This window comes from Schistocerca cancellata, chromosome 7, assembly GCF_023864275.1.
Source record: "Schistocerca cancellata isolate TAMUIC-IGC-003103 chromosome 7, iqSchCanc2.1, whole genome shotgun sequence".
Lineage (NCBI taxonomy): Eukaryota > Metazoa > Arthropoda > Insecta > Orthoptera > Acrididae > Schistocerca > Schistocerca cancellata.
The window spans coordinates 183538816-183552466 of record NC_064632.1 but is presented as its reverse complement, the minus strand read 5'-3'; the positions used below and the strand labels follow the sequence as shown (position 1 = coordinate 183552466).

Here is a 13651-nt window from a genome sequence, read left to right as displayed (position 1 = left end):
CTTTCCATTGCCAGTCTGCATTTTATATCCTCTCTACTTCGACCATCATCAGTTATTTTGCTCCCCAAATACCAAAGCTCATCTACTACTTTAAGTGTGTAATTTCCTAATCTAACTCCCTCAGCGTCACCTGATTTAGTTCGACTTACATTCCATTATCCTCATTTTGCTTTTGTTGATGTCCATCTTATATCCTCCTTTCAAGATACTGTCCATTCCATTCAACTGCTCTTCCAGATCCTTTGCTGTCTCTGACAGAATTACAATGTCATCAGCAAAACTCAAAAGTTTTTATTTTTTCACCATGGATTTTAATTTCTACTCTGAATTTTTCTTTTGTTTCCTATACTGCTTGCTCAATATACAGATTGAATAACATCAGGGATAGGGTACAACCCTGTCTTACCCCAACCACTGCTTCCATCTCATACCCCTCGACTCTTATAACTGCCATCTGCTTTTTGTACAAATTGTAAATAGCCTTTTGCCCCCTGTATCTTACCCCTGACACCTTCAGAATTTGAAAGAGAGTACTCCAGTAGACATTGTCAAAAGCTTTCTCTAAGTCCACAAATTCTAGAAAATTAGGTTTGCCTTTCCTTAATCTATCTTCTAAGGTAAGTCGTCGTGTCAGTATTGCCTCACGTGTTCCATTGTTTCTAAGGAATCCAAACTGATCTTCCCTGAGGTCGGCTTCTACTAGTTTTTCCAGTCATCTGTAAAGAATTCGTGTTAGTATTTTGCAGCTGTGACTTATAAAATTGATAGTTCGGTAATTTTTAAACCTGTCAACATCTGCTTTCTTTGGGATTGGAATTATTATATTCTACTTGAAGTCTGAGGGTATTTTGCCTGTCTCATGCATCTTGCTCACCAGATGGTAGAATTTTCTCAGGGTTGCCTCTCCCAAGGCTATCAGTAGTTCTAATGGAATATTGTCTACTTCTGGGGCCTTGTTTCGACTTAGGTCTTTCATGCTTTGTCAAACTCTTCATGCAGTATCATATCTCCCATTTCATCTTCATCTACATCCTCTTCCATTTAAATAATATTGTCCTCAAGTACATCACCCTTGTATTGACCCTTTATATACTGCTTCCACTTTTCTCCTTTACCTTCTTTGCTCAGAACTGGTTTTCCATCGGAGTTCTTGATTTTCATACAAGTGATTCTCTTTTCTCCAAAGGTCTCTTTATTTTTCCTATAGGCGTATCTTTCTTACTCCTAGTGATATATGCCTCTACATCCTTACATTTGTCCCCTACCCATCCCTGCTTAGCCATATTGCACTTTTGAGGCGTTTGTATTCCTTTTTGCCTGTTTCATTTACTGCTTTTTTATATTTTCTCCTTTCATCAATTAAATTCAGTACTTCTTACGTTACCCAATGATTTCTACTAGCCCTCCCCTTTTTACCTACTTGATCCTCTGCTGCCTTCACTATTTGATCTATCAAAGCTACCCATTCTTCTTCTACAGTATTTCTTTCCCCCATTTTTGTCAATCATTCCCTAATGCTCTCTCTGAAACACTCTACAATGTCTGGTTCTTTCAGTTTATCCATGTCCCATCTCCTTAAATTCCCACCTTTTTGCGGTTTCTTCAGTTTTACCACCTCCTTAAATTCCCAACTTTTTGTAGTTTCTTCAGTTTTAATCTACAGTTCATAACCAATAGATTGTGGTCAAGAGACCAAATCTGCCCCTAGAAATGTCTTACAATTTAAAAAATGGTTCCTAAATCTCTGTCTTACCATCATACAATCTATCTGAAACCTTCCAGTGTCTCCAGGCCTCTTCCACATATACCGCCTTCTTTCATGATTCTTGAACCAATTGTTAGCTATGATTACGTTGTGCTCTGTGCAAAATTCTGCCAGGCGGCTTCCTCTTTCATCCTTTATCCCCATTTCATATTCACTTACCACTTTTCATTCTCTTCCTTTCCCTACTATAGAATTCCAGTCCCCCATGACTATTAAATTTTCATCTCCCTTCACTATCTGAATAATTTCTTTTATCCCATCATACATTTCATCAATCTCTTCGTCATCTGTGGGGCTAGTTGGCATACAAACTTGCGCTACTATAGTAGGTGTGAGCTTCGTGTCTATCTTGGCTACAATTATGCATTCACTATGCTGTTCGTAGTAGCTTAACTGCACTCCTATTTTTTTAAACTCATTATTAAACCTACTCCTGCATTACCCCTATTTGATTTCATATTTAAAGCCCTGTATTCACCTGGCCAGAAGTCTTGTTCCTCCTGCCACCGAACTTCACTAATACCCAATATCTAACTTTAACCTATCCTTTTCCCTTTTTAAATTTTCTAACCTACCTGCCTGATTAAGGGATCTAACATTCCACACTCCGATCCATAGAACACCAGTTTTCTTTCTTCTGATTACGACATTCTCCTGAGTAGTCCCTGCCTGGAGATCCGAATGGGGGACTATCTTACCTCCGGAATATTTTACCAAAGAGGACGCCATCATTATTTAACCATACAGTACAGCTGCTTGCCCTCAGGAAAAATTATGGGTGTAGTTTCCCCTTGCTTACAGCCGTTTGCAGTACCAGCACAGCAAGGACATTTTGATTAATTTTGCAAGGCCAGATCAGTCAATCATCCAGACTGTTGCCCCTGCAACTACTGAAAAGGCTGCTGCCCCTCTTCAGGAACCACATGTTTGTCTGGCCTCTCAACAGATACCCATCTGTTGTGGTTGCACCTACGATACAATTATCTGTATCGCTGAGGCACGCAAGCCTCCTCTCCAACAGTAAGGTCTACGGTTCATGGGGGAGGGGGGATGTTAATGAATCAGTCAAGAAGGCTAGGACAGTGTTTCTGCTAGAGAGAGTTTATAAGCAGTTATTAGCATCTCACTTCGACAGTGAACACACATCACTTAGCTCCAGCAAGATGGGTGTAAAGGAATTATGGGCAAAGTTTAAGCAGATTGTAAATCATGGTCTGGACAGTTATGTCTCTAGTAAGTGGATAAAGGATGGAAAAAAACCACCATGATTTAATAACGAAATTCGGTGGATGCTGAATAAGCAGAGGCTATTGCACTCTAGTTTCAAAAGGAAAAGCAAAAATGATGACAAGCGAAGGTTAGTAGAAACTCGCACTTCTGTGAAAAAATCTATGTATGAAGCTTACAACAACTACCAATGTCACACCTTAGCAAAAGATCTGGCAGAGAGAACAAGAAAATTCTGGTCATATGTGAAATCAAAATGGTTCAAATGGCTCTGAGCACTATGGGACTCAACTTCTGAGGTCATTAGTCCCCTAGAACTTAGAACTAGTTAAACCTAACTAACCTAAGGACATTACACACATCCATGCCCGAGGCAGGATTCGAACCTGCAACCGTAGCGGTCTCGCGGTTCCAGACTGCAGCGCCTAGAACCGCACGGCCACTTTGGCCGGCTATGTGAAATCATTCAGCAGGTTTAAGGCTTCCATTCAGTCCCTTGTTGGCCAGTCTGGTATGAAAGTTGAAGAAAGCAAAATGACACAGTTAAGTCATTTAAATATCTGGGCATAACGTTGCAAAGTGATATGAGGTGGATCAAGCATGTGAGAACTATGGTAGGGAAGGTGAATGGTCCACTTTGGTTTATTGGGAGAATTTAAAAAAAAGAATAGTTCATCTATAAAGGAGTCTGCATGTAGGATGCTGGTGAGACTCATTCTTGAGTACTGCTCTAGGGTTTGGGATCCATGACAAGTAGGATTGAAGAAATACATTGAAACAATTCGGAGACAGGCTGCTAGATTTGTTACCAATTGGTTCGAACAACACATACGTGTTACGTAGATGCTTCAGGAACTCTAATGGGAATCATTGAGGATGACATTCTTTTCGAGAAACACTATTGAGAAAATTTTGAGAAGGTATTTGAAGCTGACTACTGAATGATCCTACAGCTGCCAACATACACTGCACGTAAGGACCCTGATGATAAGATACGAGAAATCAAGGCTCATATGGAGGCTCGCAGGCAGTCGTTTTTCCCTCACTCTATCTGTGAGTGGAACAGGAAAGGAAATGACAAGTAGTGGTAAGGGTACCCTCTGCCATGCACCATACGGTGGCTTGCTGATTATTTATGAAGATGTAGATGCATGATCTGTGTGGCAGGGGATTGGGGATCGGAGTGGTGTAGGGATCGACTGGGGTGTTGTGGAGGTTGGATGGGCGGCAGAACACCACTCTGTGGGGGATTGGAAGTGACTTGGGTAGGATGACCATCATTTCAGGGCATGATGATAGATAATCAAAGCTCTGATGAAGGATGTGGTTCAGTCATTTCAGCCTAGGGTGGTATTGGGTAACAAGGAAGGGAGGGAGGGGGGGGGGGTGATTCTTTGAGGTTGGTTCTTGGGATGGATGTGAGGATCACACGTCTGTGAGGGTATGGTATGGAAGATCTGTTTGTGAATTAGGTCTGGATGGTATTACGTGTCTGTGAAGGCCCTTCTGAGGCCTTCAGCATACTGGGCAAGGAAATTCTCATCACTGCAGACGCATCTAATGTGGGTGGCCAGGCTGTATGGGGGGGATATTTTGGTGAGGAAGGGGTGGCAGCTTGGCAAAGTGCAGGTACAGTTGGTATTGGTAGGTTTGATGTGGACCATGGATGGAGGCATCGGAGAGGAGAAGATCAACATCTAGGAAGGCGTCAAGATGGGTGGAGAAGGACCAGGTGAAGCGGTAGGTATTGAGGTTGTGGAGGAATGAGGATAAGGTGTCCTGGTCTTGGGTCCAGATTATAGAGATGTGATCAATAAACCTGAAACAGACCAGGGGTTTGAGGATTGGGGTAGCTAGTAATGTTTCCTCTAGGTGGCCCACGAAGAGGTAGGCACAGGAAGGTGCCATACGTGTGCCCATAGCTGTGCTGCAAACTTGTTAGTATATCTCTCCTTCAAAGGTGAAATAGTTGTGTGTTAGGATGTAGTTGGTTAGGTGTACAGGGAATGAAGTGGTGGGTTTGGAAGCTGCGGGGCATCCCAAGAACCAATCACAAGGAAGTGTCCTCTTATCACCCAATACCAGTCCAGACTGGAATGACTGAACCACGGCATCCATCAGGGCTTTGATTATTTATCATCATGCTCTGAAATGAGGGACAATCTACCCAAGATACTTCAACACCTCCCAGGGTGGTGTTCCGCCACCCACACAACCTCCATAACATCCTAGTCCATCCCAATGCCATTCTCATCCCCAATCCTTTGCCACAAGGATCATATCCCTGTGCAAGAACCAGATGTAAGACCTGCCCAATCCACCCATCAAGCAACACCTACTTCAGTCCTGTCACAGGTTTATCCTACCCCATCAGAGGCTGGATCATTGTGGAAGCAACCCTGTTATATACCAGCTGTGCTGCAACTGCTGCACAGTGTTTTACATTGGTATGACAACCAACTTGCTGTCAATGAAGAATGAATGGCCACAGCCAAACATTTGTCAAAAACAAGGTGGACCAACCAATGGCATAACATGCAGCACAGCACAACATGTGAGTATTCAATAGCTGCTTCACAAACCATGTCATCTGGTTCCTCCCCACCGCCACCAGCTTTTCTGAGCTGCAAAGATGGGAGCTATCCTTACAGCACGTCGTCCTCTCCCGCAACCTTCCTGGAGAATCTTTGTGTGCCTAACACAACACCAGAGGAGAAATCATGTTTAAATGGCCTTGTTCATTTAGTGGTACAGGAATTGTTCCCAATACAAGATCACATCTTCTGAGGAGGTAGTGCCTGACCCCACCCACTCACCTGAAAATATTCCAACACTGGGTTGATGTGCAAGAGGATGAAATAAAATGTCTTTGGTGTTCTATAACTACTGAGTTTGAAGATCATCAATCCATTTAGACTTATTTGGGTATATCAAATTATTCAGGTGTTCATATTACTTTGCCAAACCCTAGTACAAACAAGCTACATTTATTTTGTTATGTACACTACCAGTGTTTATGCCATTCAATGTTAGCAGTTTTACATTATTTTGTTCTGAAGTATGTTTTTCCCAATTACCTTTTGGAGGTCCTGTTGTTCCAGACGTGTAGATGAAAAGTGCATCATTGTCATCATAAAACTCTGGTTCTTGTCCACCTCCTTTAAGTTCATGGGCTTCCTCAGGTAGGGTTACATTCTCACTTCCCAACTACAAAAGAAAAACCAAATTCATTTCAATACCACACATACAAAGCAACTGTTGTTTTCATAACATGAATGACAGCCAAGCATACATTTTCATTAAGCATTATTGTATCAAATGTAATTGTGCCACAAGTTCATTATGCCTCATCTAGCAACTGTTAGAGCCACAGACATGATTTTCATATCCATGTCAGAAGAATAAGTGAGGATGATTTTTCATTTTTTGTTCATGACTACAGTTTGGGAAATGATAACTTCCTTTATTATACATTTCCTCCAACATCCTTTTCAACTGAGTGTAAAAGACTGTTTAGTTATAATCTAAGATTAAGCTTAAATGTAGATAAATTATGACACCTTTTGTACACTATACTGTACTACTCATTTCATTTTCATATGCTCAGAAATTAAAAAAATATAATTAGTATCTTTAACAATAATGGAAATTCCTGAATGGAGCAATATGCTAAATAAGGGAAAGGCAACCCACACACACACACACACACACACACACACACACAAATGTCCGCCGCTCGTGGTCTCGCGGTAGCGTTCTCGCTTCCCGGGCACGGGGTCCCGGGTTCGATTCCCGGCGGGGTCAGGGATTTTCACCTGCCTCGAGATGACTGGGTGTTTGTGTTGTCCTCATCATTTCATCATCATCCAGGAAAGTGGCGAAATTGGGCTGAGCAAAGATTAGTTAATTGTAAGGGCGCTGATAACCACGCAGTTGAGCGCCCCACAAACCAAACATCATCATCACACACACACACGCGCGCGCAAAAAACCAGCATTCACGCTAACTTTCAAGCACCAGATCTTTCCTAGCAATAGTACACACAAAACTAGACAAATACTGAAACACATACTCCTGAGACCACAGCAAGACCAATTATTTATACTTGATAACTGAAAGCAGCTGCCTGTCCTGATGGAAGTGGGGAGGAGACAGCAAAGGATGCAAAGGTGGGTTAGTGGAAACGAAGCAGGTCTTTGGACAGATGACTTTGTGGCCATCCACACCACCCCTCCTCTGTCCAGATTATGCACCGCCTTCTCCCACCACTCTTCCTCCCCCCCCCCCCTGCCGCCCAATGTGGGCACTCTCCCTCACCCTCTGCCCCCTCTCTTCTTTCCTCTCCCCCTTTTTCAACCCCTCACCCTTCTTTCCCCCCTCCGTTTCACCCACTTCATCTTCACGTTCACCTTTTTCTTCTCATTCACCCTGTCCATTTCCCCTCTCAGCTTCCCCCTCTCCCTCTTCTTACATCTATTTTTGTTGTAACCTCCATACTCTATTCATCTTATTGTGCAGTCCAAAGACTTTCCTCTTTCCCTCTACCCGGTCCTTGTGTTCTTCCCTACCCCCTACCCACCTTCATCAGCTTTCAATAATCAAGTATCAATAATTAATCTGCCATGGCCATGGGAATGTCTGTTTCAGTGTATGTGTGGTTGTGTGTGAGAGAGTGTGTACTACAGCTAGAAAAAGAGCTAGGGATCGCTAGCTAATGTGAATGCTGTTTTCCTTACATGTTCCTGTGCTCCAAGCATTGATCCACTGTAGATGAGTACCTATCTTCCCCATATCTTGCAAATAGTTAATATTTGTAGCACTTTAAAGGATGTTTGTGGTTAAACAAAGAAGAATGGATTTAAAAACAGCAGCTCCTTTTATGTGCAAACCAATGAGCCATTTATCACAGAACTAGAAACTTCAAAATGCAGTTGAGGTTTTTTGAAGGAAATTATAGTAATCCACAGGATCACACAATGTTTTCAAATGGTAGAAACTTTTAGATTGCTCCATCATACATATATAAACAAGACTTTACTTTTAGTGAAGGCATGGCAATAACAAAGAATGGTGAAAGTAGTGGATAAAATTATGTTTATCATGTGGTTGTCTGACTGATAAACATAACTGAAGTAGCAACTGGGAAAGAATGATTGATCATGATCATCATTATCATCATCATCATTATTATTATAAAAATTAAAAATATAGAGGATAAAAGTTTGTTTGGCAGCATGTGCCCTACAACAGAAAATAATTGACATACTTAATGAACATTTCAATGATCATCTTCATATTCTAATAGCAAAGTTTCAAAGATGCAACCACTTTCTCATTGTTCATACCTTGGCATTTTTGTTATTCTAGTGTTCTGTTTGGGTCTTTGGTGAAATGTTTCTTGCGTTCACCTCTGTGACTTATACCTTAAAAATACTTTCATGGCATGTTATGCCCCGGTAAACAGCTCTCAAATTTATATTTGCTCTTTCTATTCTTGAGTTTTTTAATTCATTGATTTCGTTCATGACTTTCAAATTTGTTCTTGCTGAGACTCCTTCCACTGTTCAGCATTCACTTCCATTAAGCGTCACACACCGGACAAAAGCTTCAAAACACACATTCCACATCTTCCTGTTCTTGGACTTACTTATCAAAGATTTGTCTAGGAACAGAATGCACATTTAGCAAGGATTTCCTATTTTTTAATTTGTCAAGTGAATTTTTTTTTTCCTTCTGAAGTGATGTCCTGTCCATAGCAAAACTGGTTTACGTTTTGAGGGAGTATGGTGAAGGTGCAACCTAGTCCAATTTCTTTCGTTATTTTAAGTGTCCTTTATCTTATATCAATACTTAATAATGTTCCCTGTTTCTTAATGTGAATTCTTTGTCAACTACCTAACTTACTAAATTATTCCTTGGGGACTGAGCAGGAAGGGGAGGGGGGGAGGCAGAGAGGAATATGCCCACATAGTCTTCTAAATTATTGTCCGTAACCTTCCACCAACATTCAAGAAACTGCTCATTTCCTTCATCGTCTTTCCACAGTCCCTGTCCTGTTAACTCCAGACTCCTTTTTGGTCACTGTCGATATGACATCATTATACACCAACATCCCCCATGCCCATGGTCTTTCAGCCACAGAACCCTACTTTTCCCAATATCATCCTGATACCTTTCCTAACCAATCACATCCTCACCCACAAATATTTCACTTTCAAAGATCAAAGCTATAAACAAATCCATTGCACTGCCATGGGTACTGCAATGTAACAGACAATAAATGAGTGATGCTAAAGCGGTGGCCTTCATGTCAATTCCACAAAATACTGTTCAATAAACTTCTAGCTCATGAGTCCCCAAGTGCATCTGCACAAAAAATAAATTGTAAATTAGAAAGTCACTGTTTATAGTGCCTCTGAATGCGTGACTGGATTTTTAAGTGTTGGCTACAAAACAGTCTAGGAGCCAACCAACCCACCTGTAACATTAACCCTTAAAAAAATTATATAGTAAAATAAAAAAATCCAGTCACAAAATTCAAATAAAAGCAAGCAGGCATTTGTGGCGAATAATAACATCCATTACTCACAGCATTTTAAATTTTAACGAAACTCAGTTTATTCCTTCACTGTCACATTAACTACATGTTAATATTAGTTTAAACAACGGAAAATCCAGGATGGAATAATGCCAATATGGTATTATGTAAAGAATAGATTTCTAATTATCATATAGTAGAGATAGTGAGTCGCAGACAAGTACACCAAAAGGACTGCAAGACAAGTAAGCTTCTAGCCGAAAGACCTTCTTCTGAACTAACAAACACAAACATCCACGCAATTGCAACTCACCCACCACCTGACCACTGCTTCAGGCTGCTGAGGCCACACTGCATACAACAGCATATAATGGGGAAGCAGTCCAGTGGTGGGGTAACGAGGAGGCTGGGTCAGGGAGGGGGAGGGATAGACGGAGGGCATCGAGAGCAGAAAAGGGGAAAGTAAAAAGACTGTGGGTTTGCCGGCGGAATAGAAGGCTCTGCGTAGTGCTGGAATGGAAACAGGCAAGAGGATGGGTGAATGAAAGACAGTCACTAAGAGTGAGGCCAGGTGGGTTACAGGAACATAGGATCACAGGTTTAACCAGCCTCAACATCAGGGGCTGGGCCACCTGTCAAAGCAGCCATGTCATATACCAGCTCTACTGCCATCACTGCACAGCTTTTTATGTTGGCATGACCACCAGGTAGCTGTCCACCAAGGATGAATGGCCACCACAAGACTGTGGCCAAGAGCAAAGTAGAGCACCCTGTGGCACAACATGCAGCTGAACATAACACACTTGCTTTCAATGGCTGCTTCCCTTCCTGAGTCATCTGGATCCTCCCACCCACAATCAGATTTTCTGAAATGTGCAGATGACAGTTATCATTACAACACATTCTCTGCTCCCACAATTATCCCAGCCTCAGCCTAGGGTAACACGCTGCCCCCACACCCTCCACCCAACAGTTTCCACCCCTTCCGTCATATCACCTCTTCCCCATTGTCTCCCACCCTCCTTGCTGCCCTCTCCTTTTTCACTCTGTTTTCCCCATCTTCCTGCCCCAGAAGCTCCGGATACTGCACCTGTTGGTAGTCTAGTGCCTGCACATCCCATCAGACAGCACTCCTCTCTCTCCATCTAGACACTTATCCCTTACCCACCCCTTCCAGACTGCTGCTTCCATTCCTCGTGATAGTTGCATTCTGGTCTGAGCCGCCGGACTTGGTGGTAATGTGTGGATGAGGTGTGCTTGCTTGTGTGAATGAATGGTATGCGTATCTCTTTCTTTTTCTGATGAAGGCTGTGGCTGAAAGATTATGTGTAAGCATCTTTTAACCCTGTCTGCAACTTAACATATATTCATAGTAAGAAACAATCTATATTTTCCAATGTTGCTGTTGTTAATATTAGTTTAACACTGAATTAATTAACATCTGAGTGAGGGATTAAATGAAATGAAAGAGTATCTCATGTTCACATAAATTTCTGGAAAATAATCAAAGTCACTTTAGCCCGAGTTTAAAGCCCCACACTTACAAACTAACTAAAGTCCACAACATTACCACAGTAAAGCTTTAGAGTTCACATTAGATTGCCTAACAAAACATATTTTAAAGTCTCCAACTTGAATATATTTCGCAGTATTCATTAGCAACAAACACTAATATCACAAGCCTACGACTCAACACTCAAAATAATTTCGATACATTACACCTTTGAAAGATGGCTGCTGCTTATTTAAGCCCTCACCATGATGTGGGTCAAGCAAACACATTTTTTATTTCCACAAAATATTTAAAAACTATACAGAAGTATCATACACCAATTAGATATACATTTCATCATCTTTCTAGTGCTGTTCTCAGTTTTTCTCTAACTTAAAGTAGATTGTACATAAATAATGATTTTGTTTGGGTATACACTACTAAGCATTGTTCTGTTGCTAATAAATATAAACAATTAAAACTAAATAATTCATACTTCTTTATCTATGTCTACTTCATAATGTTGCCACTACTTTTAATGTTTTATTCATTATTTATGTAAATCTCTTGTTTTTACATGCAGAATGTACATTCTGGCCTGTAATTCGAAATAGGTAATGTTTACAAAAAAATCTACTGTGGTGGTCTGATAGTGCTCAATGAGACCTATCCATAGACACTTCGTTTATGAAAAATCATTTAAGGCATTGTCAAGATATTAATTTTTAAAGTTCATTTTACACATAAAATATTTAACATGGAATAGCTTAAAAATTACACTTCGAATTGTGGGCGTATTTCCACCCACTCATTTATCTTAATTTTGTCTTTGAAAACATGTTACTTGTTTCTCTGTAACTATTTGCGTTTAGGCTTTTATTAGATTTAGTCTTATTTGCTATTTGTTCTGGACACTCAATTCAGCCATGGCAGCTACCCCTCCATGTTTCACGTAAATGGCCGGATGTGGATTTCCCCAACCTTGTGGCTAGAGTATGCGTTTACCTGACCTGTGGTTTTGGTAATTCTCACATTCAGGGCATCTGCCTATTGCACAGACTCAAAGTGTGCTGCCATCTACTATGACACCATGAGACCCGAGTAGCTGCAGAGCTCTGCTTGGTTAGTCCTCTACACGCCCTCAGCTGTAGTCTGTTTTTAAAGTTTCTAGTACAAGGGTACAGCATCTCAGTACTCACATAGCATCATCCCATGTAAAATTATTTATGGCGCATCTGATGTAATCCTTCCTATACAGTCATATATTAAAACCCCTTGTCTGGTTTAGATTCACTGACAATGTTTTCATGATCTGGACTCATTGTAGGGACAACCTTTGCTGTTTCCTCCATAACTTCAACACTTAATTCCAAATCTTCCTCACCTTCTCAACTCAATGAGTCACCTTTCTAGATTTTGAATTCCACCTCTCAAATGGCTACATAAATACAACTGTTATCAAGCGTATCAGTCACCAACTGTACCTCCATTTGACAGCTGTCACCTGTTCTATAAGTCCCCTCCTTAAAGCCTCACTACCCATAAATCACATCTGCAGTGGTAAGCCGGCACTGTTGAAATATACCAATAACCTTTCCAGAGTCTTTATTCACAGCAGTATGCTAACCAACTCACCTACAAATATCCCATGTGATCTCCTCCATTTGCACCAGTAAACCTGTTAACCATCCACTGACGAGCAGTCCTCTGATCATCCATACCACCCCGGCCTTGAAAAGCTCAACAACTTCCTTCACCAGGGCTCTGACTACCTCTTGATGATGAGGAATATCCTACAAAAAATCCTACTCACGTCACCCAAAGTAGTATTCAGCCACTCACACAACATACAGAATATCCTTGCTCATCCCTACTTCAATTCGGCACCCCGTGGATCATTTCCTTGTGGCCAACTGAGGTGGAAGACCTGCCCCATATACCTACCCACCACTTCATACCGAAATCCAGTCACAGGAACTTCCTACCCTATAAAGGGCAGGGTTACATGTGAAAGCAACCATGTTATATATCATACATGCTCCAATTCTATACGGGTATGACATTGAACCAGCTGACTGCACATGTGAATGGCCACCGCCAAACTATAGCAAACTGCAAACTGAGCAATCTCCCATGAAAACAAGATTAGACTTGTTACGGTCTGCATAGAGGTGTTCAAACAATTGTTCTTCCAGCATTCCATACATGAAGGGAACCTAATTACGGGTACAATGGGAAGTACCCTCCGCCATGCACTTCAGTGATTTGCAGGGTTTGAATATAGTTTTATACATAGCACAAGAAGCTAAGTAGTAATCAGTGAAGTAGGCATGTAAGTGAAACAGTAAAGAGAAGGAAAGTATTGTTGTTAGGTAGCTTTCTTACTACAGGAGTTGGCCAACTTTGCAGCTGAACTGTTGTCAGAATGCCAAACCACAAACTATTGTAAACCTATTGAAAAATCATTGCTAATAGTTGCAAAACTTAGAACAAACCACATTTTCAATTCAAACTTGGAATGTTATGATCATAAGTATGGTTTTCAGAACTAATTACTCCAGAGTTTGATGTCGATGATAAGTTTTGAAACAGCTCCGTGAAGTCTCAAAGAATGACAAACTCAATGGGT

At 41.2% G+C, this 13651-nt stretch overlaps 1 protein-coding gene across 1 annotated transcript in view; it reads right to left on the bottom strand.

The window, feature by feature from the left end:
* Positions 1-13651, bottom strand: part of LOC126092627 (malonate--CoA ligase ACSF3, mitochondrial) — a 78286-nt gene that overhangs the window by 44900 nt on the left and 19735 nt on the right. The window contains exon 4 of the mRNA XM_049908346.1: positions 6070-6199. Within this exon, the coding sequence (XP_049764303.1) occupies positions 6070-6199 (130 nt within the window). The remainder of the gene's footprint in view (positions 1-6069; positions 6200-13651) is intronic.